At 54.4% G+C, this 26,816-nt stretch overlaps 1 protein-coding gene across 8 annotated transcripts in view; it reads left to right on the top strand.

Annotated features, from left to right (window-relative positions):
• Positions 1-23,085, top strand: part of TRAF2 (TNF receptor associated factor 2) — a 45,321-nt gene extending 22,236 nt beyond the window's left edge. For 7 of the 8 annotated variants that reach the window (XM_017893123.1, XM_017893124.1, XM_017893127.1 and 4 more), the window contains 7 exons: positions 4,360-4,521; positions 6,232-6,306; positions 12,225-12,299; positions 15,851-16,132; positions 16,649-16,826; positions 20,005-20,153; positions 22,154-23,085. In XM_017893123.1, coding sequence (XP_017748612.1) covers positions 4,360-4,521; positions 6,232-6,306; positions 12,225-12,299; positions 15,851-16,132; positions 16,649-16,826; positions 20,005-20,153; positions 22,154-22,372 — 1,140 coding nt within the window. In that variant the 3' untranslated portion in view covers positions 22,373-23,085. The remainder of the gene's footprint in view (positions 1-4,359; positions 4,522-6,231; positions 6,307-12,224; positions 12,300-15,850; positions 16,133-16,648; positions 16,827-20,004; positions 20,154-22,153) is intronic. The other variant, XM_017893131.1, reaches the window with a different exon arrangement.
• The last annotated feature ends 3,731 nt before the right edge of the window (positions 23,086-26,816 follow it).

The raw sequence follows: 26,816 nt of genomic DNA, 5'->3' as shown, positions 1-26,816 counted from the left end.
ATGAGCATTTTATTATTATTATTATTTTAGAGATAGAGTCTTGCTCTGTTGCCCAGACTAGCATGTAGTGATGGAATCCTAGCTCGCTGCAGCCTCGAACTCCTGGGCTCAAGTGATCCTCCCACTTTGGCCTCCTAAAGTGCTGGCATTACAGGTGGGAACCCACTGTGCCCAGCCATTTTATTATGTTTTAAAGAACAGTCTTTTTTATTTTACTTTTATTTATTTATTTTTTTGAGATGGAGTCTCGCTCTGTTACCCAGGCTGGAGTGCAGTGGCTCAATCTTGGCTCACTGCAAGCTCCGCCTCCTGGGTTCACATCATTCTCCTGCCTCAGCCTCCTGAGTAACTGGGACTACAGGCGCTCGCCACCATGCCCGGCTAATTTTTTGTATTTTTAGTAGAAGCGGGGTTTCACTTTACTGGCCAGGATGGTCTCAATCTCCTGACCTCATGATCAACCTGCCTCGGCCTCCCAAAGTGCTGGGATCACAGGCGTGAGCCACCGTGCCTGGCCTAAAGAACAGTCTTTTAATTAAATCTAAGAACACTGACTATTTGTGCATTCGTTTTTATGTTTCGTAAGCCATAATAGTTGTTTTGTAAGCCATAATAGTTGTTTCATAAGCCATAATAGTTGCTGAGACTCCTCTTTGACTCAGCTTGATGGTGGCGTGTTACACACTAGTGCGGCCAAGGCCGGGTCCTGTCCCGTCAGTGGGTAGCAGAGTGCAAGGCGCTGTCGGGTTCAGGGAGTTGGTTCCTTTAGCAGGCTTAGCTTGGACCAGTGCTACGGGAGGTCTTGGAGGGCTGGGCCTGTGTACCCTGGGGCGCCTCTGAGGAGTAGTTGCAGCATCTGTGTGAAGGTTTGGGAGGAACACTCCCCAGGGAGGTTGAAGGGAAGCCAGTCCAAGTGCCTGTGCTGTCCAGAGCAGGGTCTCCCCGCTCCGGGGAGGTGTCATTAACACTTTCCTGATTCACGTGGGGCTTCTGAGCTGTAGCCAGCTTTCCATGGAGCTGCTGACCCCCACTCCCCACCCCATGAAGGGCCCTGCAGCCAGGTCCTCTGCTGTCCTGGCCTCTCGGGAACCTTCCTCTCAGCACGTTGTCCTCCTCTCTCCGGGCTGCGCCCATTGGTACAGAATGTGCTGTAGTCTCTCCTGTCCCAAAACTTAGGGTTGTGCTCAGTGAGCTAAGCCAGGCACAGGAAGATAAATACTGCATGAATTCACTGACAGAGTCCCCGGAGTGGTCAAATTCAGAGCCAGGGGATGGTGCTGGGGGCTGGAGGAGGGGAATGGGGAGTTAGGGTTTAACAGGGATAGGGTTTCAGGTTTCTACAATGGAAAGGGTTGTGGAGGTAGATGGTGGTGATGGTTATGTAACATCAGTGAAATGTACTTAATACTACAGAACTGTGCACTTAAAAATGGTTAAGATGATGCATTTTATGTTTATCATGATTCAAGAAACTTAGCAGATTTTCAACTCTATGTTCCTTTGACCTCCATTCCCTTTCTCTGTTCCCAGTCATAGCAGACTTCTCCCAAAAGACGTGTTTAAATCTGACTGGGCACAGTGGTTCATGCCTGTTATCCCAGTACTTTGGGAAGCTTAGGTGGGCAGATTGCTTGAGCTCAGGAGTTCAAGACCAGCCTGGGCAAGATGGCTCTACCGCTGGGTGCGGTGGCTCACGCCTGTAATCCCAGCACTTTGGGAGGCTGCGGCAGGTGGATCACAAGGTCAGGACATTGAGAACATCCTGGCTAACACAGTGAAACCCTGTCTCGACTAAAAATACAAAAAAATGGCTGGGCGCGGTGGCTCAAGCCTATAATCCCAGCACTTTGGGAGGCCAAGACGGGCGGATCACGAGGTCAGGAGATCGAGACCATTCTGGCTAACATGGTGAAACCCCGTCTCTACTAAAAAAAATACAAAAAACTAGCTGGGCATGGTGGCAGGTACCTGTAGTCCCAGCTACTCAGGAGGCTGAGGCCGGAGAATGGCGTGGACCTGGGAGGCGGAGTTTGCAGTGAGCTGAGATTTGGCCACTGCAGTCCAGCCTGGGCGACAGAGCAAGACTCCATCTCAAAAAAAAAAAAAAAAAAAAAATACAAGATGGCTCTACCAAAAATACAAAGAAATTTCACTGGGTGTGGTGGTGTGTGCCTGTAGTCCTAGCTATGTGGGGGCTGTGGTCGAGGCTGCAGTGACCTATATTCTCACCCCTGCACTCCAGCCTAGTTGACCGTATCAGTCCATTTTTCATACTACTATGAAGATATACCCGAGACTGGGTAGTTTATAAAGAAAAAGAGGTTGAATGGACTTATAGTTCCACATGACTAGGGAGGCCTCACAATCATGGAGGAAGGCAAAGGAGGGGAAAGGCGCGTCTCACATGGCGGCAGGCAAGAGAGCATGTGCAGGGGAACTGCCCTTTATAAAACCATCAGATCCCATGAGACTTACTCACGGTCATGAGAGCAGCACAGGAAAAACCCGTCCCATGATTCAGTGACCTCCCACCGGGCCCCTCGCACAACACGGGGGGATTATGGGTGCTGCAGTTCAAGATGAGATTTGAGTGGGGACACAGCCACACCATATCAGTGACAAAGTGAGACCCTGTCTCAAAAAAACAAAACAAAAGGCTTGTTTAGTTTTATTTCCACACCTCACCGGCCCCTTATGGAGGCAGGTGGGACCTCCTGTGGCTTGGGCCAGAGGCCTGAGAGTCCTTCTTGACTTTGTGTCCCTGTAAGCAGCACATTCAGTCTGCCAGCAGGTCCACGTGGCTCCCCAGACATGTCCTGCATCTGGCCCTCTCTCCCCTTCCACTAGCACCTTTGTGGTGCCTGCCACCCCGTTCTTCCTCCTGTGACCATGCGGCTTCCCAACCTTAGAGTGTGTGAGAAGCGCAGCTGCCAGGCAATCTTGGAAGGGTTCAGCCACGTCCCGTCACCTTGCTGTCCCGACCCCTCACATCCGGGCAGAGCCCTCAAAACGGTCCAGGAAGCCCTGCCTGGGGCAGCAGTGCGCCAGAGAGGTGGCTGGGTTCTGCATCCTACATTCTAGATTCTTCTTGGCTTGGGTGTGGCGAGGAGCTGGCGTGGCCTCCTTTCCCTCTGTGTCCTTTTCCCTTGCACCCTGGCCATCTGTGGATGTCCACAGTCCTCTGCCTCGCCTGACGCTTAGCCTGCAGCACCGGCTTCTGCCTCCCTAGACTGCATCTTGTGGCATCTTCCTGACCCTGCCTCCACTGCCTGCCTTCCCTGGTGTTCTGGCGCCGGAGGTCACTCTATCAGGTTGTCAGCTCCAGGAGGGCAGGGCCTCTGCCCAGNTCTAGATTCTTCTTGGCTTGGGTGTGGCGAGGAGCTGGCGTGGCCTCCTTTCCCTCTGTGTCCTTTTCCCTTGCACCCTGGCCATCTGTGGATGTCCACAGTCCTCTGCCTCGCCTGACGCTTAGCCTGCAGCACCGGCTTCTGCCTCCCTAGACTGCATCTTGTGGCATCTTCCTGACCCTGCCTCCACTGCCTGCCTTCCCTGGTGTTCTGGCGCCGGAGGTCACTCTATCAGGTTGTCAGCTCCAGGAGGGCAGGGCCTCTGCCCAGCTCATGGGTGGCTCATTGTGTGGGAACGTGTGGGCTCCTGAGTGACCTTCCTGTGTGTCTCTGGCCCTCGCCTGTCTTCCTTGTAGCTTAGGCCCTTTCCAATGCATGTGCTGTGCAGCTAGAACCAGCCTGTCCCAGGCCTAGCTCTTGGCACCTTGGCCTGGTGGGCTTGTGCCTCAGGCCTTTGCTGGCTTCCTGGTGCTGGAGGCAGAGGCCACCTGCCCTCATGCTATCTCCCGTGTGTGTTCCCTGCCCCTTCACACCTCCCACCTACAGTGAGGACGGGGCTGGGACTGACAAGACTCAGCCTGGACCGTGTTGTGCTTGGTTATCAGAGCAAGAGCGTGGCCTGCTTTCTCAGTTAGGAGCTGGTATGTGTGGCAGGGACCCACTGGTGCAGAGCAGGGATTGTGCACTTGGCTGTTTTAGGGGGCAGATAGGGGAGCCTGGTGGTGACGAGGCACCCACACAGAGACCCCCGTGGCAGAGCATCCCCTCAGCTCAGGGTGGGGCGGAGAGAGTGGAGACGAGGACACACCAATCTCCTCCTGCCCTCCCACCTGTGGGAGCCCTGAGAGCTACCTGCAGAGGGTGGCCCCCAGGACAGGCGGGGAGGATGGCACCCAGGACCCGCATGCAGACACCAAACCGGCACTGTATCGCCTGGTGTCCTCGGGGTGAAGCTGTGGCTGCCCGAATGTCCCACGCGAGTTCTACTGACACTTTCTCCTTTTGTTGCCAGAGCTGCCACGAAGGCCGCTGCCCGCTCATGCTGACCGAATGTCCTGCATGCAAAGGCCTGGTCCGCCTGGGTGAAAAGGAGCGCCACCTGGAGCACGAGTGCCCAGAGAGAAGCCTGAGCTGCCGGCATTGCCGGGCGCCCTGCTGCGGGGCAGACGGGAAGGTGCGTGCAGTAGAGCAGCAACCTGTGTGACTGCAGCCGTGCGAGGCTGAGCTGGGGAGCTGCGTGCTGGCCACTGGGGCTGCACTGGCCCCTTTGCACTCATTCCCCACCTCGGCCCTTTCCCTGGAGACATGCAGGTGGATGTTTCTTGGCAGAACTGGGAATGGGTGTCAAGTTAATGCCGAGGCCTTTCAAAAACATTTTTGTAAGCTGGGCGCGGTGGCTCATGCCTGTCATCCCAGTGCTTTGGGAGGCTGAGGTGGGTGGATCACGAGGTCAGGAGTTTGAGACCAGCCTGGCCAACATGGTAAAACCCTTTCTTTACTAAAAATACAAAAAATTATCCAGGCATGGCCAGGTGCGATGGCTCACGCCTGTGATCCCAGGACTTTGGGAGCCCGAGGCGGGCAGATCACGAGGTCAGGAGATCGAGACCATCCTAGCTAACACAGTGAAACCTTGTCTCTACTAAAAATACAAAAAAAAAATTAGCCAGGCATGGTGGTGGGCACTTATAGTCCCAGCTACTTGGGAGGCTGAGGCTGAGGCTGAGGCTGAAGAATGGTGTGAACCTGGGAGGCGGAGCTTGCAGTGAGCCAAGATTGCGCCACTACACTCCAGCCTGGGTGACAGAGCGAGACTCCGTCACAAAAAAAAAATTAGCCAGGCATGGTGGCGAGTGCCTGTAATCCCAACTACTCGGGAGGCTGAGGCAGGAGAATTGCTTGAACCCAGGAGGCAGAGGTTGCAGTGAGCTGAGACTGCGCCACTGCACACTAACCTGGGCAACAGAGTGAGACTCCGTCTCAAAAAAAAAGAAAAAAAGTTTAAAAAAAAAAAGCATTTTTGTCTTAGAAAAGTCTAAATGCATCAGGTAGAGAGTGCAGCGGTGGGTATGTGTCCGTCCTCGCCAGGCCTGGGCGTTGCCCACAAGACAGTTGCTCAAGTGTGACTTCGTGTTTACCCGAAGCATTGGTGAGAACACACTTCTGCGGTGCACAGAGCTACAGTCGCTAGCGCCGTGTCTGAGCTGTAGCTGTGACTGTCCACACGGCCTGCAGCCTGTGTCTGCATCCCTGTTGTCTGTCTTTGCCTTGGTGTATTTGGATCACAATCCACACAGGGTTCCTGCCTTTGGTGGAAATGTCTTCAGGTCTCTCCCTGCCTCTGGGGCCCTGGCATCTTTTTTCCTGGGCTCTTGTACTTCAGGAGCCCCACTTTGCTGACCCGTCCCCACTTCCGTGTAAACTATCAGATGGACGGGCCTGACCAGAACACATCTGGGGCGCCAGGCCCTCTGCAGCGGCACATCAGGGTCTGTCTTGGAGACGTCCCACACGCAGCCAGCCCAGTCCATCCGCCAGACCCTCCCACCGGCCTCCCCTCCTGGCGGGAGCAGCGTTTCCCTATCTTCACGGGGGCCTTTGTCTCACGTGGCTTCCGACTCTCCTCTGGTGGCTTGGGTCTCCCTCGCATTGCCCTGGAGCTGGCAGAACAAACAAAACGTTAAGATCTCCGAGGCTCCTGGGTGGTGTTGGCAGGATCCTGCCTGGGAGGAGCGCCGTCCTGCGAGGCTCGAGGGTGACCACGTGCTCCTGCAGCCCCTCAGCGCTACCCAGCCCAAGCACTGTGTGCCACCCTCCACCCCCACTTGCCACCCATGCCTGGCGTTGGCGTCCACCCTCATGCTCCTGATCGCTTCTTTTGAAGGCGCACCACGAGGTCTGCCCCAAGTTCCCCTTGACTTGTGATGGCTGCGGCAAGAAAAAGATCCCCCGGGAGAAGGTGAGTGTCTTTCATGTCCTCTGAGGACCGCGGGGCGGGGCCCATGTGTTGGCCATGAGGGTCCCGTGGGGTGGGGGGTATGACCTTTGTGCCCAAAGGAACCGCAGTGCAAAGCCCCCGTAATGTTGGGTCATGGATGCGTTCACGGTGGCGGCTGCTCTCCTGAGTGGACTGGGGGCCAGGTGGCTGAGTCCCGAGCCCTCTTCTTCATCCTCCAGTGTACACAGCTGCTTACTTTTGGGCAAGTCACTTCCCAGTTATCCTGAAAATGAAACATTAAAGTTCTCATAGCCCTCCATGTGCTGCTTACAAGAAATGTTGGTACTGACTTCGATGCTGAGTGTTTGCAGCAAGCAGCCGGGGTGGAGACTGGGCACCCTAGTCTGGTCTGCCGCCACAGCAGTGAAATGTTGGTGCCTCGCCTGGCAGAACCTCGTCCCTGGCATCCTTACTTTGTCAGGAAAATGGCTTCTCGCCCAGTTAAGAGTTAACTGCTGCAGATGACACCTTTAGGAAAGGAAGCTGGGAAATAATACACATGGAGACGTTTTCCCAGACTGCCTCCCTTATTGGAGGTGAGGGTAGCTCGTCCAGAGAGGCTGAAGCTCTGGAAGGGGAGGTGGCACCTGCTCCGTGTGTCAGAGGTCGGATGTGGAGGCCTCGCAGGTGGCAGTCCCCATCTGGGCAGCTACAGGAGGGGTCGGGCTGGCCGGGCCCGCCTGCAAGCTCAGCCTGACAGGTGTGTGCTTGTCTTTCTGGTTTGCCTCTGTTTAAATACGGGTCACAGCCCAAGTCCTGAACCGGGTGGGGCTGGGGGACGGGACAGGGCTATCTCCTCACCTCTGTCCACTTGTCTGTGAAATGTCCCACCCTGTGAGCTTGGCCAAGTGCTGTCTGAAAGCTCCTTTCCCTTCGCCTGGAGACTGAAGCTGACACTCGAAGCTTGATGGGGGGTTTGTCTCGTCGGATCGCCATAGAGGCTGTGGCTGCTGCCATGCCCCCTTCAGAGGCCAGGACGCCTGCCTGGGGCCCGTGTCTGCAAGGCTGTGTCTCCTGCTGGTAGGGCCTGGAGGTGCCTCTGAGAGGCGCCCTCTGTGCGTGCCCTGGTCTGCGTCAGCCCTTGTCTGTCCTGAGGGGATTTACGGAGGAGTCAGGAGGTGATTCACGGAGGAGTCAGGAGGTGATTCTTTCCTTGAGACTTTGTTTCCAGAGTGAAAGACAAAGACGGTCGCCCAGGCAGCGCCGTGGTGTCTGGTGGACTTCGTCCCCATCACTGTGAACACGTGGCTTTCTGTGCGCATGGTGCATTTTCATCCCGTCTTTTTTTTTTTTTTTTTTTTTTCTTTTTTTTGAGACAGAGTCTTGCTGTGTTGCCCAGGCTGGAGTGCAGTGGTGAGATCTCGGCTCACTGCTAGCTCTGCCTCCCGGGTTCACACCATTCTCCTGCCTCAGCCTCCCGAGTAGTTTGGACTATAAATGCCCACCACCACGCCCAGCTAATTTTGTTTTTGTATTTTTAATACAGATGGGGTTTCACCATTTTGGCCAGGATGTTCTCAATCTCCTGACCTTGTGATCCACCCACCTCGGCCTCCCAAACTGCTGGGTTTACAGGTGTGAGCCACTGTGCCCGGCCTCTCTTATCTTTTTTTCATGTTGCAAATCTTGGTTCCTAACACTGGTAACATATTTGCTTTATGTTATATGTAGAGTAGGTTTAAAATTAAAAACACCTGCTGAGCGTGGTGGCTCACGCCTGTAATGCCAGCACTTTGGGAGACTGAGGTGGGAGGATCACTTGAGGCCAGTTCGAGACCAGCCCGGCCAACATGGTGAAACTCCGTCTCTACTGAAAATACAAAAATTAGCTGGACATTGTGTTGCACACCTCTAGTCCCAGCTCCTTGGGAGGCTGAGGTGCGAAAATTGCTTGAACCCAGGAGGTGGAGGTTGCAGTGAGCTAAGATCGCACCACTGCACTCCAGCCTGGGTGACAGAAGGCAAAAAAAGAAGGCAAGGCCGGGTGTGGTAGCTCATGCCTGCAATCCCAGCACTTTGGGAGGCCAAGGCCGGTGGATCACCTGAGGTCAGGAGATCAAAACCAGCCTGGCCAACACGGCAAAACCACTTCTCTATTAAAAATACAAAAATTAGCCAGGTGTGGTGGCACAGGCACTCCTGTAATCCCAGCTACTTGGGAAGCTGAAACAGGAGAATCACTTGAACCCGGGAGGCACAGGTTGCTATAAGCCAAGATCGCACCAGTGCACTCCAGCCTGGGACAGAATGAGACTCCATCTCAAAAAAACAATAAACAAAAATCAGCAACGTGACTTCTGGTGATGAGGCCACCTGTTTCTTCACAGCTCTTTTTGTTCTTGGAAGTACATCTTACCAAGACATAGGGTCCACATACCATGTTCTGAGGTCAATTGGAATACATTTTTTCTTTGAGTTTATGTTAGATGTGGTATGTAGTTCATTTGCTTCGGGTTCTTTTAAAATGTGAGGTTTTTTAAAAGATTTGCTTTTGTTCTTTGACGATGTAAACTATTGGCCTGCTGTCTATCAGTCAGAGCTGTGCAGAGGCACCAGAGCTGCCTCCCTTCAGGCTGTGTCTCGTCCTCCCAGCCCCTCCTCTCCATCTTTGCTGGTTTTGCTGGAGCCTCTCTTGGTGACCACGCTCTCACGGCTTGGTTGGGTTCCTCACTGCTGCCTGGGACATGTGCAGGGCTGAGCCAAGCATGGGGCGGTGTGTGTTGGGACCTGGTCCTTTGGAGGCTGGCCTGTGGGGCTCGCTGGACAGAAGTGGGCCTGGGCCTCATGGCCGAACAGCCCAGAAGCCTCGGCGGTCACGGACACCTTTTGTTTGATGAGGTGTTTGCCCCTTCATGATGACGCTGGCAGGAACCACGGGCGGGCGGTGTTTAGCATTTCCTAGGGGCCTGGGGGTTGCCCTCTCGCCTTCACAGGAACCCTAGGGCACCCTTTATCAGATGAGGAAATTGAGGCTTACAGAGGCCAGGCACCCAGCTGGCTTTCAGCTCCATGGATGGCCCAGGTGGGCAGCCTGGGGGGACTTGTCTCTCCTCGTTTCCAGCAGCGCCTTCTCTCACACCTACCCTCCCTGGGGGCTCCCACCCCCATTCCCAGCATGCTGCACACACGCCAGATTCCTGGCCTCTTCTCCTTCAGCTTCCTGTGGTGGAAATTTCTGAGCCTGGACAGAGGAAAGAGAGTGCGTTAGAACTTGGGGCCCTGCTGCAGCTCAAGCTGGGGGGTGTCCAGTGCCAGTTCTGTTTCATTCCTGCCTCCACTTCTTCCCGCAGCCCAGTGTTTCATCCGAAAATACTTCAGTGACAGCACAGGGATCCTTGCTTTATTTTAAGAGAAAATACATTATGGGTTCACACTGGTGTTTGCATTTCAGATTCTTACCCAACTTCCATGTTTCTACAGAAAGTCATGGTTCCTGTTGACATTGCTATACATAAGAACAGTGTCAGTAGCACTGACTGTGATCCATGGCGAATTATATGATGACGAAGTTCTCTTTCTAGTTCTCTTTGCTTTTAGAGTCTGTATTGAGTTTCTGTGTGATAAGTCATTCGAAGCAGCATCTCTGGGCAGGCGGCTGTCTCAGTATGCCACGGAGGCACATTTGTTTCATTTTGCTTTTGAGTTTTAAAGATTGCTCTTAAAAAAGAAAAAAAGGCTGGGCGCGGTGACTCACGCCTGTTATCCCAGCCCTTTGAGAGGCGGAGGTGAGCGGATCACCTGAGCTCAGGAATTTGAGACCAGCCTGACCAAAATGCAGAAACCCCGTCTCTACTAAAAATACCGAATTAGCTGGGTGTGGTGGCGCATGCCTGTCGTCCCAGCTACTCGGGAGACTGAAGCAGGAGAATCGCTTGAACCTCGGAGGCGGAGGTTGTGGTGAGCTGAGATCAAGCCACTGCACTCCAGCCTGGGCAACAAGAGCGGAAACTCTGTCCCCGCCCCTCCCCCACCTCCTCCGCAAAAAAAGGGCTGGGCGCAGCGGCTCATGCCTGTAATCCCAGCACTTTGGGAGACCGAGGTGGGAGAATCACCTGAGGTCAGTAATTCGAGACCAGCCTGACCAACATTGTGAAACCCCGTCTCTACTAAAAATACAAAAATTAACCAGGCGTGGTGGCACATGCCTGTAATCCCAGCTACTCGGGAGGCTGAGGCAGGAGAATCGCTTGAACCTGGCAGGCAGAGGTTGCAGTGAGCTGAAATCGTGCCATTATACTCCAGACTGGGCAACAAGAGAGGAACTCCGTCTCAAAAAAAAAAAAAAAAAGGTTTTGTAATTTTGTAAAACGGTTACATGGCACTAAAGCGAAAACTGCAAAAAAAAAGTGCATTCTGAGACCTCACAGGGAAATATGTCAGGCTCCCCGTGCGCAGCACTGTGCGGTAGTTCAGAAATTTGCATTTCCATAAGCGTTGTGGGAGCACCATTGCCACTATGACGTGTGAGAAACACATCAGTTCTCTGTGTCGCGGGTCCACACCATGGATCCAGCCAACCGTAGACTGGAAATGTTCAGGGAAAAATGCACTGAATATGCGTGGATGTTTTTTATTTTTATTTATTTTTTATTTTTTATTTTTTTCAAGATGGAGTCTCGCTCTGTCGCCCAGGCTGGAGTGCAGTGGTGCAATCTTGGCTCACTGCAAGCTCTGCCTCCCAGGTTTACGCCATTCTCCTGCCTCAGCCTCCTGAGTAGCTGGGACTACAGGTGCCCGCCACCTCGCCCAGCTAGTTTTTTTGTATTTTTTAGTAGAGACGGGGTTTCACTGTGTTAGCCAGGATGGTCTCGATCTCCTGACCTCGTGATCCGCCCGTCTCGGCCTCCCAAAGTGCTGGGATTACAGGCTTAAACCACCGCGCCTGGCCGGATGTTTTTTATTGACACAGGGTTCACGTTGTATTGGTCGTGAGTCACTAAGAGCTGATTTAAGGTGTAAGGGAGGGTGTGCTTAGGCTCTGTGCAAACACTCTGCCGTCTTCCATCAGGGATGAGCATCCTTTCTCCCGGCGCTTCTGATGGGCACTTCCCAAGCTGTGGTGTGACCAAGCACATCTGTGCTTCTCTTGCTGTTTATGACTCCTGCCCACTTAATGGTGTTCTTGGTTTTTTGTTTGTTTTGGGGGGAATTGTGCAAGGTTCTTATGTTACTGTTTCTGGAAACTGATTCACAGTTAGGACCGTTTCCCTCGTCCCAGGTATGTGGGAATCCTGTGCTGCGTCTGATGTTTGTGGGTTTGATTTTCTCACACCCAGGGCTGCGACACACCTGCCATGTCACCTGGGCAATGGAGGAGGGACTTGGGTTTCATGTTTTTCCTCGGGCTGTTCCCGCATCCTTAGACTGGTGTCAGATACCACCGTGTTGGGCTCTGTTTCTTCCCTGGTTCGATGCTCGTGTCATATGTGAGTGTCTGTGTGCGCTTGGCCCCTTTCTGGATTTTACGTTTTGCTTCATGTTGTGTCCGTGTCATCCTGCACCACCGCGCACCAGGTGAGCAGTGGGTGTTTGACTCTGGGTTTTGAACCTAGGCCCTGGGGCCTCAGCACTGCATGTCCTGTGGACTGTGATAGAAGGACAGGCGTGCCATGTGACACACAAGCTGGGGTCTCCACAGGTGTCCCGAAACGCTTGCCCATCTCAGTTAGTGGCACAGTGTGCATGTTCACACAGGTGTGTGCACGGGTGTGTGCACATGTTACTTTGGAAATGGGCTGTTGGGTTTCATTCGGTGTGAGAGTGAAGAGGCCAATGGGGCAGGTCATGTAACCCTCTGTGTAAATCACTGTGGTCTGTGTGGAAGTGCTGAAATGCATCAGAACAGAGAAAGGTGGCACTGTGACGCCATTCCCTTGTAGTTTCAGGACCACGTCAAGACTTGTGGCAAGTGTCGAGTCCCTTGTAGATTCCACGCCATCGGCTGCCTCGAGACGGTGAGTCTGGGGGTCTGAGGTTGGGCGTGGTCTTCACTGCCTCCAGCCCAGCGCTTCCTGGGTTCCTTCCGGCTGCTCCTCAGCCTCCTCTGCAGCACTGCCTCCCACCCCGGCTGTCTGAGTGTCCCCAGCTTGGTCTCTGGGCTGGCAGCCCTGTCCACTCCCATCCTCCTGGTGGCGTCGTAGTGCCTGGCTTTGACTGCCACCTGTCTCTGAGGATGCCCAATGCGTGTGCCCACCTGTTGCCTTGAGCCTCCTTGGGTGTTGAGTGCACATCTCAGATGTACCCGGCCAGCTCGCCACGACCACTTCTTGGCTGCCGTCTCCCTGCCCCCATCTCACACAGAAAAGGGCAGCACTCTAACCCAGCGGCTCTCACCAAGCCCTCCGCCACCAGCAAGCACTCGGGCCCCTCCTCTCGCCTCACACTTCACGTTCAGGCTGACAAGAGATCTCGTCTGCCCTCAAATGGTTCCTGGACACCTGGACCCCCCATCCCCCAGCCGTCACTGCCCTGTCCACGTCGTCCTCATCTATCACTGGGACCCAGGCTCAGGCGCTTATGGGAGCCCCGTTCTTTTCCGCTCTGGCCTGTTCACAATTGGAAATCAATCACAACTCTTCCTCACAGCTTCTCATTCAGAGCGGCCTGCTCCTGTGATCTTTCCCTCCTCTCGGCTATCTCCTCTGCCCTGCTCACTGGCCTGAGCTTCCTTGGGCATGCCCACTTGTGCCCACCCCAGGCACTTGGACACTGGCACAATGGCCAGGCGCCTGGGTCTCTCCGGGTGGACCCCCCTGCTCCACCCCTGCAGACTCTGCCCCTCTGTCGCCAGCACCTCATGTCTCTGTCTCTTGTCCTTCTTGCCCTGTACAACAGGAGCCCCTTGAGATCAGGACCCTCGAGGAGTACTGGGCCCAGAGGTGGCCCCCAGCTGAGGTGTGTGCCTGATGGCTAGAGAGGGGCAGGCCGTGGGTGCAGACCCTCCCCTGGCCAGCTCGCTGGGCAGGCACCTTCCTTGCTTGGAGACAGGGATGCCTTGACGGTATTTGTAGTAGAGTCAGTTGCTGACTTGATTCTGTGTGGCCTTAGGTATTGTGTTTTCTTCCTAATAACGGTGAAAAGGACCGTTTTCTTTGTCTGCGTTGGATAGTCTTCTCCTCTCCGTGTTCTTGTCTGTTTCCCGCTCCGACCTGGCATCTGCCATCTCCAGGAAGCCCGGGTTTCCTGTGCGGGAGGTTGTTTAGAGACCACCTGGGCCTCAGTGGTGCTTGCTGCCACCACTGTGCTCCTTGTTTCTGGGCCTTTTGGTGTTGAGGAATGAGAGCGAACACAGCATGAGTCTGTGGCGACGCTTGCTTCCCGTTTGCACAAAGGGTCTCCCCATACGGGCACCCACCCCAGGCTCAGCCGGGACCTGCTTTCTCCATGCCGCACACGGCATGGTCCCAGCAGCACCTGTCTCTGAGCAGATGCGAGGCGAGCTCTCGTCCAGCTGTTTGTCTTTTGAGTGCCCTTCTGCTCTCTGGGTGGCTGTGCCTCTAGCTGGGTACACATGTAAGTCCATTTGTTTCTTTTACTGTGATTTTTTTTAAGAGTGTCTTTCTTATTTATTTATTTATTTATTTATTTATTATTATTATTATTATTATATTTGAGGCTGAGTCTTGCTTTCTCGCCCAGGCTGGAGTGCGGTGGCATGATCTCAGCTCACTGCAGCCTCTGCCTCCTGGGTTCAAACAATTCTTGTGCCTCAGCCTCCCAAGTAGGTAATGAAAGGCCCAAGTAGCTGTGATCACAGCTGTGCACCACCACGCCCAGCTAAGTTTTGTATTTTTAGTAGAGACGAGGTTTCACCATGTTGCCCAGGCTGGTCTCAAACTCCTGACCTCAAGTGATCCTACTGCCTTAGCCTCCTAAAGTGCTGGGATTACAGGCATGACCACGCCTGGCTCATTTTTAAATTTTGTTGCGGAAATTTGAAAATAATTTAATTGCAAAGTCAGGTCTATAAAATGAGGTATGTTTAAGGCGGCCTAATTTCCACCCCTTCACCTTCCCCCTGTGGGTAGCTTTTTATTTTTATTTTATTTTATTTTATTTTAGAGACAGAGTCTCGCTCTGTCACCCAGGCTGGAGTGCAGTGGCGCCATCTCGGCTCACTGTTAACCTCTACCTCCTGGGTTCAAGTATTCTCCTGCCTCAGCCTCCCAGGAAGCTGGGATTAAAAGCACACACCACCAGGCCCAGCTAATTTTTGTATATTTTTAGTAGAGATGGGGTTTTACCATGTTGGCCAGGCTGGTCTCAAACTCCTGACCTCAGGTGATCTGACCACCTCAGCCTCCCAAAGTACTGGGATTACAGGTGTGAGCCACTGCGCCTGGCCTATTTTTATATTTATTTATTTATTTTTGAAACAGAGTTTACTCTGTTGCCCAGGCTGGAAGTGCAGTGGCACCATCTCATCTCACTGCAGCCTCCCTCTCCTGGGTTCAAGCAGTTCTCCTGACTCAGGCTCCCGAGTAGCTGGGATTACAGACATGTGCCACCATGCCTGGCTAGTTTTTGTATCTTTAGTAGAGACGGGGTTTCACCATGTTGGCCAGGCTTGTCTGGAACTTGTGGGTAGGTTTTTTTTTTTTTTTTTTTGAGACAGAGTTTCACTCTTGTTGCCCAGGCTAGAGTGCAATGGCACCATCTCAGCTCACTGCAACCTCCACCTCCCAGGTTCAAGCAATTCTCCTGCCTCAGCCTCCCGAGTAGCTGGGATTACAGGCGTGCACCACCACGCCTGGCTAATTTTGTATTTTTATTAGAGACAGGGTTTCTCCATGTTGATCAGGTTGGTCTCGAACTCCCAACCTCAGGTGATCCTCCCACCTTGGCCTTCCAAAGTGCTGGGATTATAGGCATGAGCCACCATGCCCGGTCGTGAGTCACTTTTTAAAAAATCGTGTGCTGCTTTTATTTTTCTTTTATTTTCCTTTCTGTCCCTCCCCCTCTCCCTTCCCCTCACCTTCTTCCCTTCGTCCCGTCCCGTCCCTTTTTTCTTTTCTTCCAAACAGGGTTTCACTGTGTCAGCCAGGCAGAGATGCAGTAGTATGATCTCGGCTCACTGCAGCTTCACCCTTCTGGGCTCAAGCGATCCTCCCACCTCAGCCTCCGGAGTAGCTGGAACCACTGGCACACACCACCATGCTCAGCTCATTTAAAAAAAATTTTTGTAGACGTGGGTTTTCGCCATGTTGCCCCAGCTAGTCTCCAACTCCTGGGCCCAAATGATTCTCCCGCTTCGGCCTTCTGAAGTGCTAGAATCACAGTTGCTAGCTACGGTGCCTGGCTGCAACTAAGGTCTCTAGCAAGCTTCATATTCTTTAAACATACCTGACTTTCAGTCTGTCATGCACGAGAAGGATCAGCCATGGCCAGGCCACCCAGGCATCCCTATCTCTGACTCTGGCCTGTCTCCTCAGCTCTGAGGCCCGCGTCCCCGGGTGGGAGCTGAATGGTGGGTGGAGCCAGCAGCCTCCCTGCCCTGTGTCTGCAGGTGGAGGGTGAGAAACAGCAAGAGCACGAGGCACAGTGGCTGCGGGAGCACCTGGCCATGCTCCTGAGCTCGGTGCTGGAGGCAAAGCCTCTCTTGGGAGACCAGAGCCATGCGGGGTCAGAGCTCCTACAGAGGTGCGAGAACCTGGAGAAGAAGACGGCCACTTTTGAGAACATTGTCTGTGTCCTGAACCGGGAGGTGGAGAGGGTGGCCATGACTGCCGAGGCCTGCAGCCGGCAGCACCGGCTGGACCAAGACAAGATTGAAGCCCTGAGTAACAAGGTCTGTGCCTGCTGGGCGGCCAGCCATGAGGAGGACAGTGTAAAGGGGGATAGTGTCTGCACCCCAGCAGGTTCTAGCAGGTCCTGGAGCTTTAGAGCCTGGACAGTGTAGAACTCCATCTGCAAACCCCAGTCCAGCGTGGTTTCTATGGAAGGCTCTGGCCCCCTTCGTTTCTGAGTCCTGTTCTGTGAGGGACCCAAACCCTGGAAGGTCATAGAGACCAGGCCGTGGGCGGGAGCCTCCTCTCTCTGATGGGAGAGCAGAGTCAGCCATGGGGATGTGCAAGGCCTGGTGTGGCTTCTGAGCACGCTTGCTGGCCAGGAGCTTCTGTGTGGACTTGGAGCCCCCCGCTCTTGGCCAGGGTGGGGTTGGGTTCTTTTGTGCAGGGAGTGGACGTGAGAAACAGAGCCCAGGGGTGCCCAGGACCACTGTCCTGCTGGAGATCGGTGGGTGTGGGAGGCGGGCTCGTGCCCACACCCCTCCAGTAAGAGGGAAGGTGGTCTTGGCGCCCGGCAGGTGCAGCAGCTGGAGAGGAGCATTGGCCTCAAGGATCTGGCGATGGCTGACCTGGAGCAGAAGGTCTTGGAGATGGAGGCATCCACCTACGATGGGGTCTTCATCTGGAAGATCTCAGACTTCGCCAGGAAGCGCCAGGAAGCTGTGGCCGGCCGCACACCCGCCATCTTCTCCCCAGGTATGGTTCTAGGACCCCCACCTCCCTGCGGCTGCTGTTTACATGGCAGCTGGGTCCCCTCACCCCTGTGACCACATGGGACGGCTCCCAAGGGAGGCTGAGATACGACCCCCCAGTGATACCGGGAGCGGCTATGCCTCCCTGAGCAGCGAGTGGGGCAGCCGAATATGGGCTGGCCAGTGGGTGCCGTTGGGTAGGGATCGGGGGTGGGGGGTTGGGCTGGCTGCCCTCCTGCTTTGCCTGCCCTCAGGGTGTGCCCCTCGTCACCCACAGCCTGGTCCTCCAGCACACGGCTCTAAAGCAGACATTACATCAACAGGCTCTCCTGCCTGATCGCAGCTCCCAGGAAGACAGGACGGGTGGGGGTAGCCGTGGGGGTGGGACATGCCTCCCAGGGCCTTGGGGCCGAGCTAGTCTGACCCCTCCCAGGTTCAGTTTCCACACGGAGCTCAGGGAGGGTGTTTCTCACAGTCCCTTTTTTTTTCCCCCAACTACGAGTTCTCTTGGGAGGCTGCTCGTGGGGTCTGCCCTGGAGGGTGCTGCTGGAGAGGGGCTGTGTGGTGGCCGCCCAGCCACAGGCTCCTGCCAGGACTGTGCTTCCGGGCACTGCAGTACAGAGGCGGCCCGCCTGCTGTCCTTTGAGGCCCTGGCTGACCTCGTGGCGGCCCCAGCCATCATCTCATCCCCGACTCAGACACTCCCTTTGTGGCCTTTGTTGACATGGCTCAGAAAACACCCTCGTGTGGGCTTTATTTTCACACTGACTTGGTGAACCTGGTGATAGAATCTTAGGATCTAGGATCTTAGAATCCTTAGAATCTAGGATCAAGACTGAGACATTGTAGGCACCTTTCCTGTTTGAACTTAGCCTAGCACTGCTGGCGAAACTCCCTGAGCAGCGGGGGCCATGGCTCCTGTGCTCCGGCAGAAAGAGACCCAAGCGTCATCTAGAGGGGCCGCCATATTCTCTGTGGTGCATCCTGACAAGGCCTTCAGCAGGGACCAGAAACAAAACTCGCACTCTCTTTCTTCTCGGAGTTGAGACTGGAAAAATGACAGATTATTTTGGGGGAAACTTGAGGGAACGGTCTGGGCAGCCTGCAGGGCGTGGCCCTGTTCCTCCAGAGCTGTGAAAGTCAGCACTGCTTTCTGGTGGCGACCTTCCCTCTGCAGCTGCTTGGCTCAGCCGATTGTCTATCCTGGGAGCTCTGTACTAAGTGTGAGGTGAAGGGTCAGCATTGTGGAGGCCCTGCCACAGAGGTGGTACTCGGGCAGGAGGACCTGTTTGTGTGGAACATCTGCTTTAAGCAATGCTGGTGAACACAGTTTGTGTGCGGCACACGTGGAGGACGAGGACAGGGAGGACGGGCCAGGGCGCGCAGTGGAGGACAAGGACGGGGAGGGTTGGTCCTGGTGCTGCCACGGTGGGGTCCCTGTGTTCAAACCTGTGCATGCGGGGCTCTGTCATGTGGCTTGGAAAGCAGCCTCTGCCGCGTTCTGGCTATGGTTCACGTCTGTGTCACGTTGGGTGGGAAGGAGGTGGACTCTGCTTGTTTCGGGGTTCACTCTAGCAAGCTCCTCCTCTGAGGCAGGCTTGGGGCCCACCCTAAGCCCTGGGCCAGTCAGGGGTCCCCTCTGCAGCTCTGCCGAGGCCCCAACCACTGCATTTGGTGGATCTTGCCATGTTGCTCTACTCATCTTTTTTTTTTTTTTTTTTTTTTTTTGAGACGGAGTCTCGCTCTGTCGCCCAGGCTGGAGTGCAGTGGCCAGATCTCAGCTCACTGCAAGCTCCGCCTCCCGGGTTCACGCCATTCTCCTGCCTCAGCCTCCCGAGCAGCTGAGACTACAGGTGTTCGCCACCAGGCCCGGCTAATTTTTGTATTTTTAGTAGAGACGGGGTTTTACTGTGTTGGCCAGGATGGTCTCAATCTCCTGACCTTGTGATCCGCCCACCTCAGTCTCCCAAAGTGCTGGGATTACAGGCGTGAGCCACCGCGCCCAGCCCTCTCCTCATCTTCTTAAGTTTTGGGGGTTACATTTGGGATTCTTAATGTTTTTTCTGGGCCCGGGCCGTGGTGGTCACGCCTGTAATCCCAGCACTATTGGAGGCCGAGGTGGGTGGATCACGACGAGGTCAAGAGATGGAGACATCCTGGCTAACACGGTGAAACCGTCTCTATAAAAATATACAAAATTTGCTGGGCGCAGTGGCTCAACGCCTGTACTCCAGCACTTTGGGAGGCCGAGAACGGGCGATCACAGGTCAGGAGATCAAGACCATCCTGGCTAACACGGTGAAACCCTCCTCCTCCTGTTCTACTACGAAATACAAAACACTAAGCAGGCAGGTGGCGGGCGCCTGTATCAGCTACTCGGAGGCTGAGGCAGGAGAATGGGTGAACTGGGAGGCGGAGCTTGCAGTGAGCTGAGCTCCAGCCACTGCACTCCAGCTGGGCGGACAAAGCGCGACTCGTCTCAAAAAAAAAAAAAAAAAATTAGCTGGGCGTGGTGGCAGGTGCTATAGTCCAGCTTACTTCGGAGATGAGGCAGGAGAATGGCGTAAACCTAGGGAGCGGAGCTTGTAGTGAGCTGAGATTCGCCCTGCACTCCAGCCTGGGAAGACAGAACGAGACTCGCCTCAAAAAAAAAAAAAATGCTTTTTCTGGCCAGGCCGGTGCTCACACCTTAATCCCAGCACTTTGGAGGCCAGCATGCGTGGATCACCTGAGAATCAGGAGTTGGAGACAGCTGACAACATGGTGAAATCCCCATCTCTGCTAAAAATACAAAAATTAGCCGGGTGTGGTGGCGGGCGCCTATAATCTCAGCTACTCAGAAGGCTGAGGCAGGAGAATCGCTTGATCCCAGCAGGTGGAGGTTGCAGTGAGCCGAGATTGTGCCTCTACACTTAGCCTGGGCAACAGGAGAGAGACTCTGTCTCAAAAAAAAAAAAAAAAAACTTTTCTAATTTTCTAATTACTACTTTTTTTTTTTTTTTAAATGAAATTGTTTTCATTGGAAACTAACTGCATAGTTTGAGAAAAAACTTTCTTTGCACCCCAGAACCTGAATGTTTCTTTGTGAGTGTTTTGTCCCTGGGGAGGGCAGCCGGGCAGGAAGAGCCCTGCCCCACCCTTGCTGAGTGTCAGCTCACCAGGTGTCCCTCCTGCCTCCACAGCCTTCTACACCAGCAGGTACGGGTACAAGATGTGTCTGCGTATCTACCTGAACGGCGACGGCACCGGGCGAGGAACACACCTGTCCCTCTTCTTTGTGGTGATGAAGGGCCCGAATGACGCCCTGCTGCGGTGGCCCTTCAACCAGAAGGTGTGAGGCCGTCCCCACAGGCTTTGCTGAGGGCCGCACCTGAGATTCCCTCTGGGCAGTGCAGCTTCTGTGGTACAGGGTTGTGCAGGACAGGGTGGCTTGGGCTCGCCGGACCAGGTGTCTGCAGCAGGCACGTCGCCCTGTGGTGCTGTGTCACGCGGTGGAGAGCTCTGGCAGTTTCTGTCCTTTCCATGATTTCTGAGCACTGGTCCGTGACACAAGCAACTGACTTCCTGACCTGTCAGATAAATATAAATATGACTAAGAAAAAGCACAAGGCCGGCCGGGCGCGGTGGCTCAAGCCTGTCATCCCAGCACTTTGGGAGGCCGAGACGAGCAGAGCACGAGGTCAGGAGATCAAGACCATCCTGGCCAACACAGTGAAACCCCGTCTCTCCTAAAAAATACCAAAAAAACTAGCCGGGCGAGGTGGCAGGCGCCTGTAGTCCCAGCTACTTGGGAGGCTGAGGCGGGAGAATGGCGTGAACCCGGGAGGCGGAGCTTGCAGTGAGCTGAGATCCGGCCACTGCACTCCAGCCTGGGCGACAGCGAGACTCCGTCTCAAAAAAAATAAAAAGAAAAAGCACAAGGCCAAGTGTGGGGGAGTATCCCTGTGATCCCAGCACTTTGGGAGGCTGAGGTGGGAGGATTGCTTGAACCCAGGAGTTTGAGATCAGCCTAGGCAACATAGTGAGACCCCATCTCTACAAAAAAAATAGAAAAATTAGCCGTGCATGGTGGTATACACCTGTATTCCCAGCTATTTGGAGGCTGAGGCAGGAGGATTGCTTGAGCCCAGTAGGTTGAGGCTGCAGTGAGCCGAGATCACGCCACTGCACTGCAGCCTGTGTAACAGAGCAAGACCAGGCTCTAAAAAATAAATGAACAAAGGGACAAAGCACAAAATAATGCAAGGTCAGGGGTGCCCAGCTTTAGCCCAGGACTCTAGATGTTGATGGGCATCTGGACCAGTAGTGTGAAAACCCTGCCCTGGAGAGACTGTGCAGGGGAAGGAACATGGCTTCAGAGCCCTCTTCATCGGAGGTGTCATTTATTTATTTATTTATTTTTAAGACGGCACTTGCTCTGTCGCCCAGGCTGGAGTGCAGTGGTATGATCTCAGCTTACTGCAACCTCTGCCTCCCGGGTTCGAGCGATTTTCCTGCCTCAGCCTCCTGAGGAACTGGGACTACAGGTGCCCACCACCATGCCAAGCTAATTTTTGTATTTTTAGTAGAGACGAGGGTTTCGCCATGTTGTCATGCTGGTCTCGAACTCCTGACCTCATGATCCGCCCGCCTTGGCCTCCCAAAGTGCTGGGATTGTAGGCGTGAGCCACTGCCCCTGGCCTATTTTGAAAATCAGAATCTATTTTTGGTTACAGAACTGAAGATCCAGAGACTAGGCTGGAATGAGAAGGTCCCTTCCTTTTGCCACACTTGGCCCAGGCTTGCTACTTCCCCCACCCCCTATAGCTATGGAGCAGGCAGATCAGAGCTGGGCGGGGTGAGGGGTGTGGAGGGCCCATGGGCCCTCGTCTGTCCCGGGGCATCCGGGTTCACAGCCTGACAGAGGCTCAGGTTCTCCCTGGAAAGTGCTCCTCGTGGGTGGGCAGTGGCTGCTTCCTGATCTCTTTGGCAAGAAAATGTCTTTGCCAGATATATTATTTTTTGTATTTTCCTCATAATAATTCAAGTTCAGGAGTGATAAGCTTTAGCCTAGGACTCCAGATGTCAGTGGACAGGAAAGGCCAGAATGGACACAGGTTCCCCAGAGAGAAGCAGAATGCCAGGGGCTGGGGAGGGCTGGGGAGCCTGGACGCTGCGGCAGGAGCAAGGCCGCCCACCACGTGGTCTCAGCTGGGCCTCAGCCTCTGGCCTGGGTCCTGGGATGGGCGCCTGTGGCTTCCTGCTAGTGGCCCTGCAGGTGTCCAGACCCTCGGGAGCCAGAGCGAGGTGGCCCACAGACCTGTGGCCCCTCCCTGGGGCTCTCTCCTCCAGGTGACCTTAATGCTGCTCGACCAGAATAATCGGGAGCACGTGATTGATGCCTTCAGGCCCGACGTGACCTCGTCCTCTTTTCAGAGGCCAGTCAATGACATGAACATCGCAAGCGGCTGCCCCCTCTTCTGCCCTGTCTCCAAGATGGAGGCCAAGAATTCCTACGTGCGGGACGATGCCATCTTCATCAAGGCCATTGTGGACCTGACAGGGCTCTAACTGCCCCCCACTGATGTCTGGGGGTTGGGGGCAGCCAGGCACAGCCGGCTCACTGAGGGGCCACCACACTGGGCCAGGGCCTCACTGTACAAGTGGGCAGGGGCCGTGCTTGGGCGCTTGGGAGGGTGTTGGCCTGCAGCCAAGTTCACTGTAATGGGGGAAGGAGCCACCAGCCAGTCCTCAGATTTCAGAGACTGTGTGGAGGGGCCTGGGAGACGGGCTTAGCCCAGGGCTGTGGTGGGATTGGCTGAGGGTTTTCAGGTGCTTCCCAGCACAAGCTGCCCTTGCTGTCCTGTGCAGTGAAGGGAGAGGCCCTGGGTGGGGACACTCGGTGTGGGAGCACATCCCAGCAGTGCCCATGTAGCAGGAGCGCAGTGGATGACCTTGTGTCCCTCGGGCATGACAGAAAGGAGGAGGGCTGCTCCAGGAGAAGGGCCTCCTGCCGGCCAGAGCGAGGAGGGCCGAGCAGCTTGGTTCTCCCCTCTGGCCCCTGGAGAGAAGGGAGTGTTCTTAGACCCCTAGGTGCTTGTCTGCACAGAGCTCTGGTCTGTGCTACCTTGGCCAGGCTGGCTGTGGGAGAGGGTCTGGTCCCACGCTGCCTCTGCTCAGACCACTGTGTGGGGGGTGCGCACAGCACAGCCTGCGGGTGAAATGTAAGAGCTCGCCATCCAGCTCACAAGACAGTTATTAAACCATTCACATCTCTGTGGTCAGTGGCATCCATTTGATTCCAGGTTGCCTGCGGCTTCCATCCTTGGCAGTGGTGATCCTCTGCGGGTCCTCCTGGCCTCCTCTCCTCTCACAGACCCCTCCCCACAGGGTGCCTGGCCCCTGCCTGCTTCTCTAGCTAGCCAAGCTGTTCTCTCTGTTCCTTACCTTCTGTAAGCTCTCTCTTCTGGAGCCTTGGTGAAGCCCAGTGTTCCCTCTTCTGGAATGTTCTTCCCTGTCCAGCTCCTCTCCTGGGCCTCCCCAGGGATTCCTGTGAGAGCAGGATGAGGATGAGCCAGCCCTGGTCCTGCCTCTTTGTGTACAGGCTCCACCGAGCATCCTGGCTGCACCGAGCATCCTGGCTGTACCAGGGGGCCTGGCTGCATTGGGCATCCTGGCTGCACCGGGGGGCCTGGCTGCACTGCCCCTGTGGTGTGTTCTTGGGACAGCACAGGCAGTTGTAGGCACAGCTTCGCACTCAGTATCAGGGCAACTGTGCTGGGACCTATTGGGCATCTGTATCGGGGTCCAGGATAAAGTGTTGTCATCTCTTGACATCTTCATGCACTGCTGTAGTTTGAGAAGTTAAGACCATAGAAAAATACAGAAAATAACTCAGGTACAGAACTGACCGACAGGCATTGTCTGTGTTCTGTGAGTGTGTACTGGGCCTAAAAAGCGGGCGTCACAGAGCCTTGCTGTTCCCTTTCCCAGCCTCACCTCAGCTCCCCAGGCCACGTGGCAGGAATTGTGGCGTTTCAGTTCTCCTTGCGCTTTGGAATTTTGCATCTGTATGTTTCTGTATTCACAAATAAGAGTATTGCATTGAAAATGCAGAAACCATCCACTGGGACAGCTGCAGGTAGCTGGGCTGTTTACTCAGCCTGACTACTTTTAATGCCTGTTGTGCTGGGCACTCTGCATGGTGGACTATGACTGCTGTGTGTGAGTTCCCCAGAGAGCACCTCCGAGTCTCTTCCCGTGTCTTCAGGGTTTGGTGACTGGAGATAGCCAGACCTGCTCTCTTGGGTCTCCTGTCAACCTGGAAGGAGGGTTGGTGGTTTCTAAGCCTCCCCTTTTTAGCAGTTGCCAGCTTGCTTTGCAGAGGGGCTGCATCTAGTCCTTCCACCAACACCAGGAGAGGGTTCCCATCGCTCCCATCCCTGCCCACGCTTCGTGTTGTTGGAATTGAGAAGATGCTGCAGCCTGCTGTGTTTGAAGTGGCATTGCTGTCACATGCATTTCTCTGGTGACTCGGCGGAGTCGGGCATCTTTACCACGCTTACCTTTCCGTTGGATTATCTCCCGTGTGAAGTGCGTGTTGATGTCTTTCTCCTTTTTCTTCTGGTTGTTGGTCTGGGTCTTATTCTACTGGTTGGTAGGAGTTCCTGATTTTCCTGATTACAGATTCTCAGTTGTCTTTGAACTGTTTCTGTTCCTGATGTGCAGAAGCTTAAACCCTACACATGATCAGTTGATCTTATCCTTTGTGAATGGTCCTATTTCCAACTGACTCAGAACATCCGGACCTTCCCTGAGGCTGAAAACCACTGTCATGTTTTCTTCTAATGATTCTGAAGTTTTGCCTTTAACATACTGGGCTTCTCTATTTGGGGATTTATTTTATATGACAGGTTTTGCTGGGTCACTGCAGTTTGTTAAAGCAGATAGAAGAGGTCATCTCTTCTCACTTAAAGCGAAATGCAACTGTGAAATGAGAGGAATGGGACCAAAAAAAATCCTCCCACAGGGACAAAGACGGGGAAGAAGCCAGCATCTCAGAGGATGTGAACCCATTTTGGAAGGTGGGAGGTGGGTTGGTGGGTGGCTGTTGAGCAGAAGAGGGCTGAGGGGGAAGCTGGCCACCCCGGGAGACCCTGGCACAGAGCAGAATCTGAGCTAAAAGTGGATCAGCTGAAAGACCTTGCAGGTCCTTTGCCAGCCAGAGCAGCCAGATGGTCCTCCTGGCCCTCACCTCCCGCAGTGGAGATGGAGGTCCGGAGAACCTGGGGGAAGAGCTGAGGATCGCACCCGCGACTCAGTGAGAGCAGCATCGGGCTCCAGGCCGAAGAAGGGGCAGAGGTCTGCACTCGGAACAAATCTCTAGGCTCTGGCTGCTGCATGAAGAGGCTCCCACAAAGCAGACCGAGCCCCCGGAGGGACAAAATGCTCTGGAGCGGCGCTGTGGGCAGGCCTGGGCAGCCGCCTCGTGGCCTTCTGGGGAAGTGACAGGCTCTGTGCAAACCCACAGAGGTACCATCGTCACTGTCTAATTTTGGGACATTTCATCAGCCTGCAGAGAAACCTTCCCTTAGCAGTCACTCTGTTGCCCTCCCCTCAGCCCCTGACAGCCAGCCACAAACCTACCTTCTGTCTCTCTAGATTTGCCTACTCAGGACACTTTTACTCAGCAAGATATTTTCAAGGTTCTTGTGTGTGGCAGCATGCGTCGGAGTTTCATTCCTTCTTTTTTTTTTTTTTTTTTGAGACGGAGTCTCGCTCTGTCACCCAGGCTGGAGTGCTGTGGCTGGATCTCAGCTCACTGCAAGCTCCGCCTCCCGGGTTCACGCCATTCTCCTGCCTCAGCCTCCCGAGTAGCTGGGACTACAGGCGCCGCCACCTCGCCCGGCTAGTTTTTTGTATTTTTTAGTAGAGACGGGGTTTCACCGTGTTAGCCAGGATGGTCTCGATCTCCTGACCTCGTGATCCGCCCGTCTCGGCCTCCCAAAGTGCTGGGATTACAGGCTTGAGCCACTGCGCCCGGCCCATTCCTTCTTATGGTTAAATAATATTCTCTTGTAATATTCTTTTGTATGGATGCACCGCACCTTATTTATCCATTCACCCGTTGCTGGACATGGGGGCGGTTTCTACTTTTTGGCTACTCTGAAAATGCAGTTGTGAACATTTGTGAACAAGTTTTTGTGGGGACACATACTGGTTTTCGTTTCTCTTGAATATTTATACCGAGGATTAGAGCTGCTGGGCCACTTGTTCAGCTCTTGGAGAAATTTGCCAAACTTTCATGTCACCTTTCATCTCACTTGGGAAGTGGTGTTTTTTGTTTGTTTGTTTGTTTGTTTGTTTTGTTTTGTTTTGAGACGGAATCTCGTTCTGTCTTCCTGGCTGGAGTACAATGGCACGGTCTCGGCTCACTGCAATCTCCGCCTCCCAGGTTCAATCAGTTCTGCCTCAGCTTCCTGAGCAGCTGGGATTACAGGTGCGTGCCACCACGCCTGGCTAATTTTTGTATTTTTAGTAGAGACGGGGTTTTACCATGTTGGCCAGGCTGGTTTCAAACTCCTGACCTCAGGTGATCCACCCACCTCGGCCTCCCACAGTGCTGGGATTACAGGCGTGAGCCGTTGCACCTGGTCCCTAATAACATTTTTAAATTTCACATACTAAAATTGATTTATTCTTTTGTTTTGTTCATGGAACATTCAGTTCCATGGATGTTCGCACCTGCGCGGATTTGGGTAAGCACCATAACTGGGAGACAGGCGAGCCCTGCCGTCTCAGAAGATCGTTCCACTCTCCCCATAGTCACCACCCTGACCCCTGGCAACCACACACCTGTCTTCCACCCCGACCCCTGGCAGCCACACGCCTGTCCTCCCCCACCCCGACCCCTGGCAGCCACGTACCTGTCCTCCCCGACCCCGACCCCTGGCAGCCACTCGCCTGTCCTCCCCCACCCCGACCACTGGCAGCCACTCACCTGTCCTCCCCCACC

Source organism: Rhinopithecus bieti, unplaced genomic scaffold (genome assembly GCF_001698545.2).
Source record: "Rhinopithecus bieti isolate Rb0 unplaced genomic scaffold, ASM169854v2 scaffold_23276, whole genome shotgun sequence".
NCBI classification, from domain to species: Eukaryota; Metazoa; Chordata; class Mammalia; order Primates; family Cercopithecidae; genus Rhinopithecus; species Rhinopithecus bieti.
This window is presented reverse-complemented; position numbering and strand designations above follow the sequence as displayed.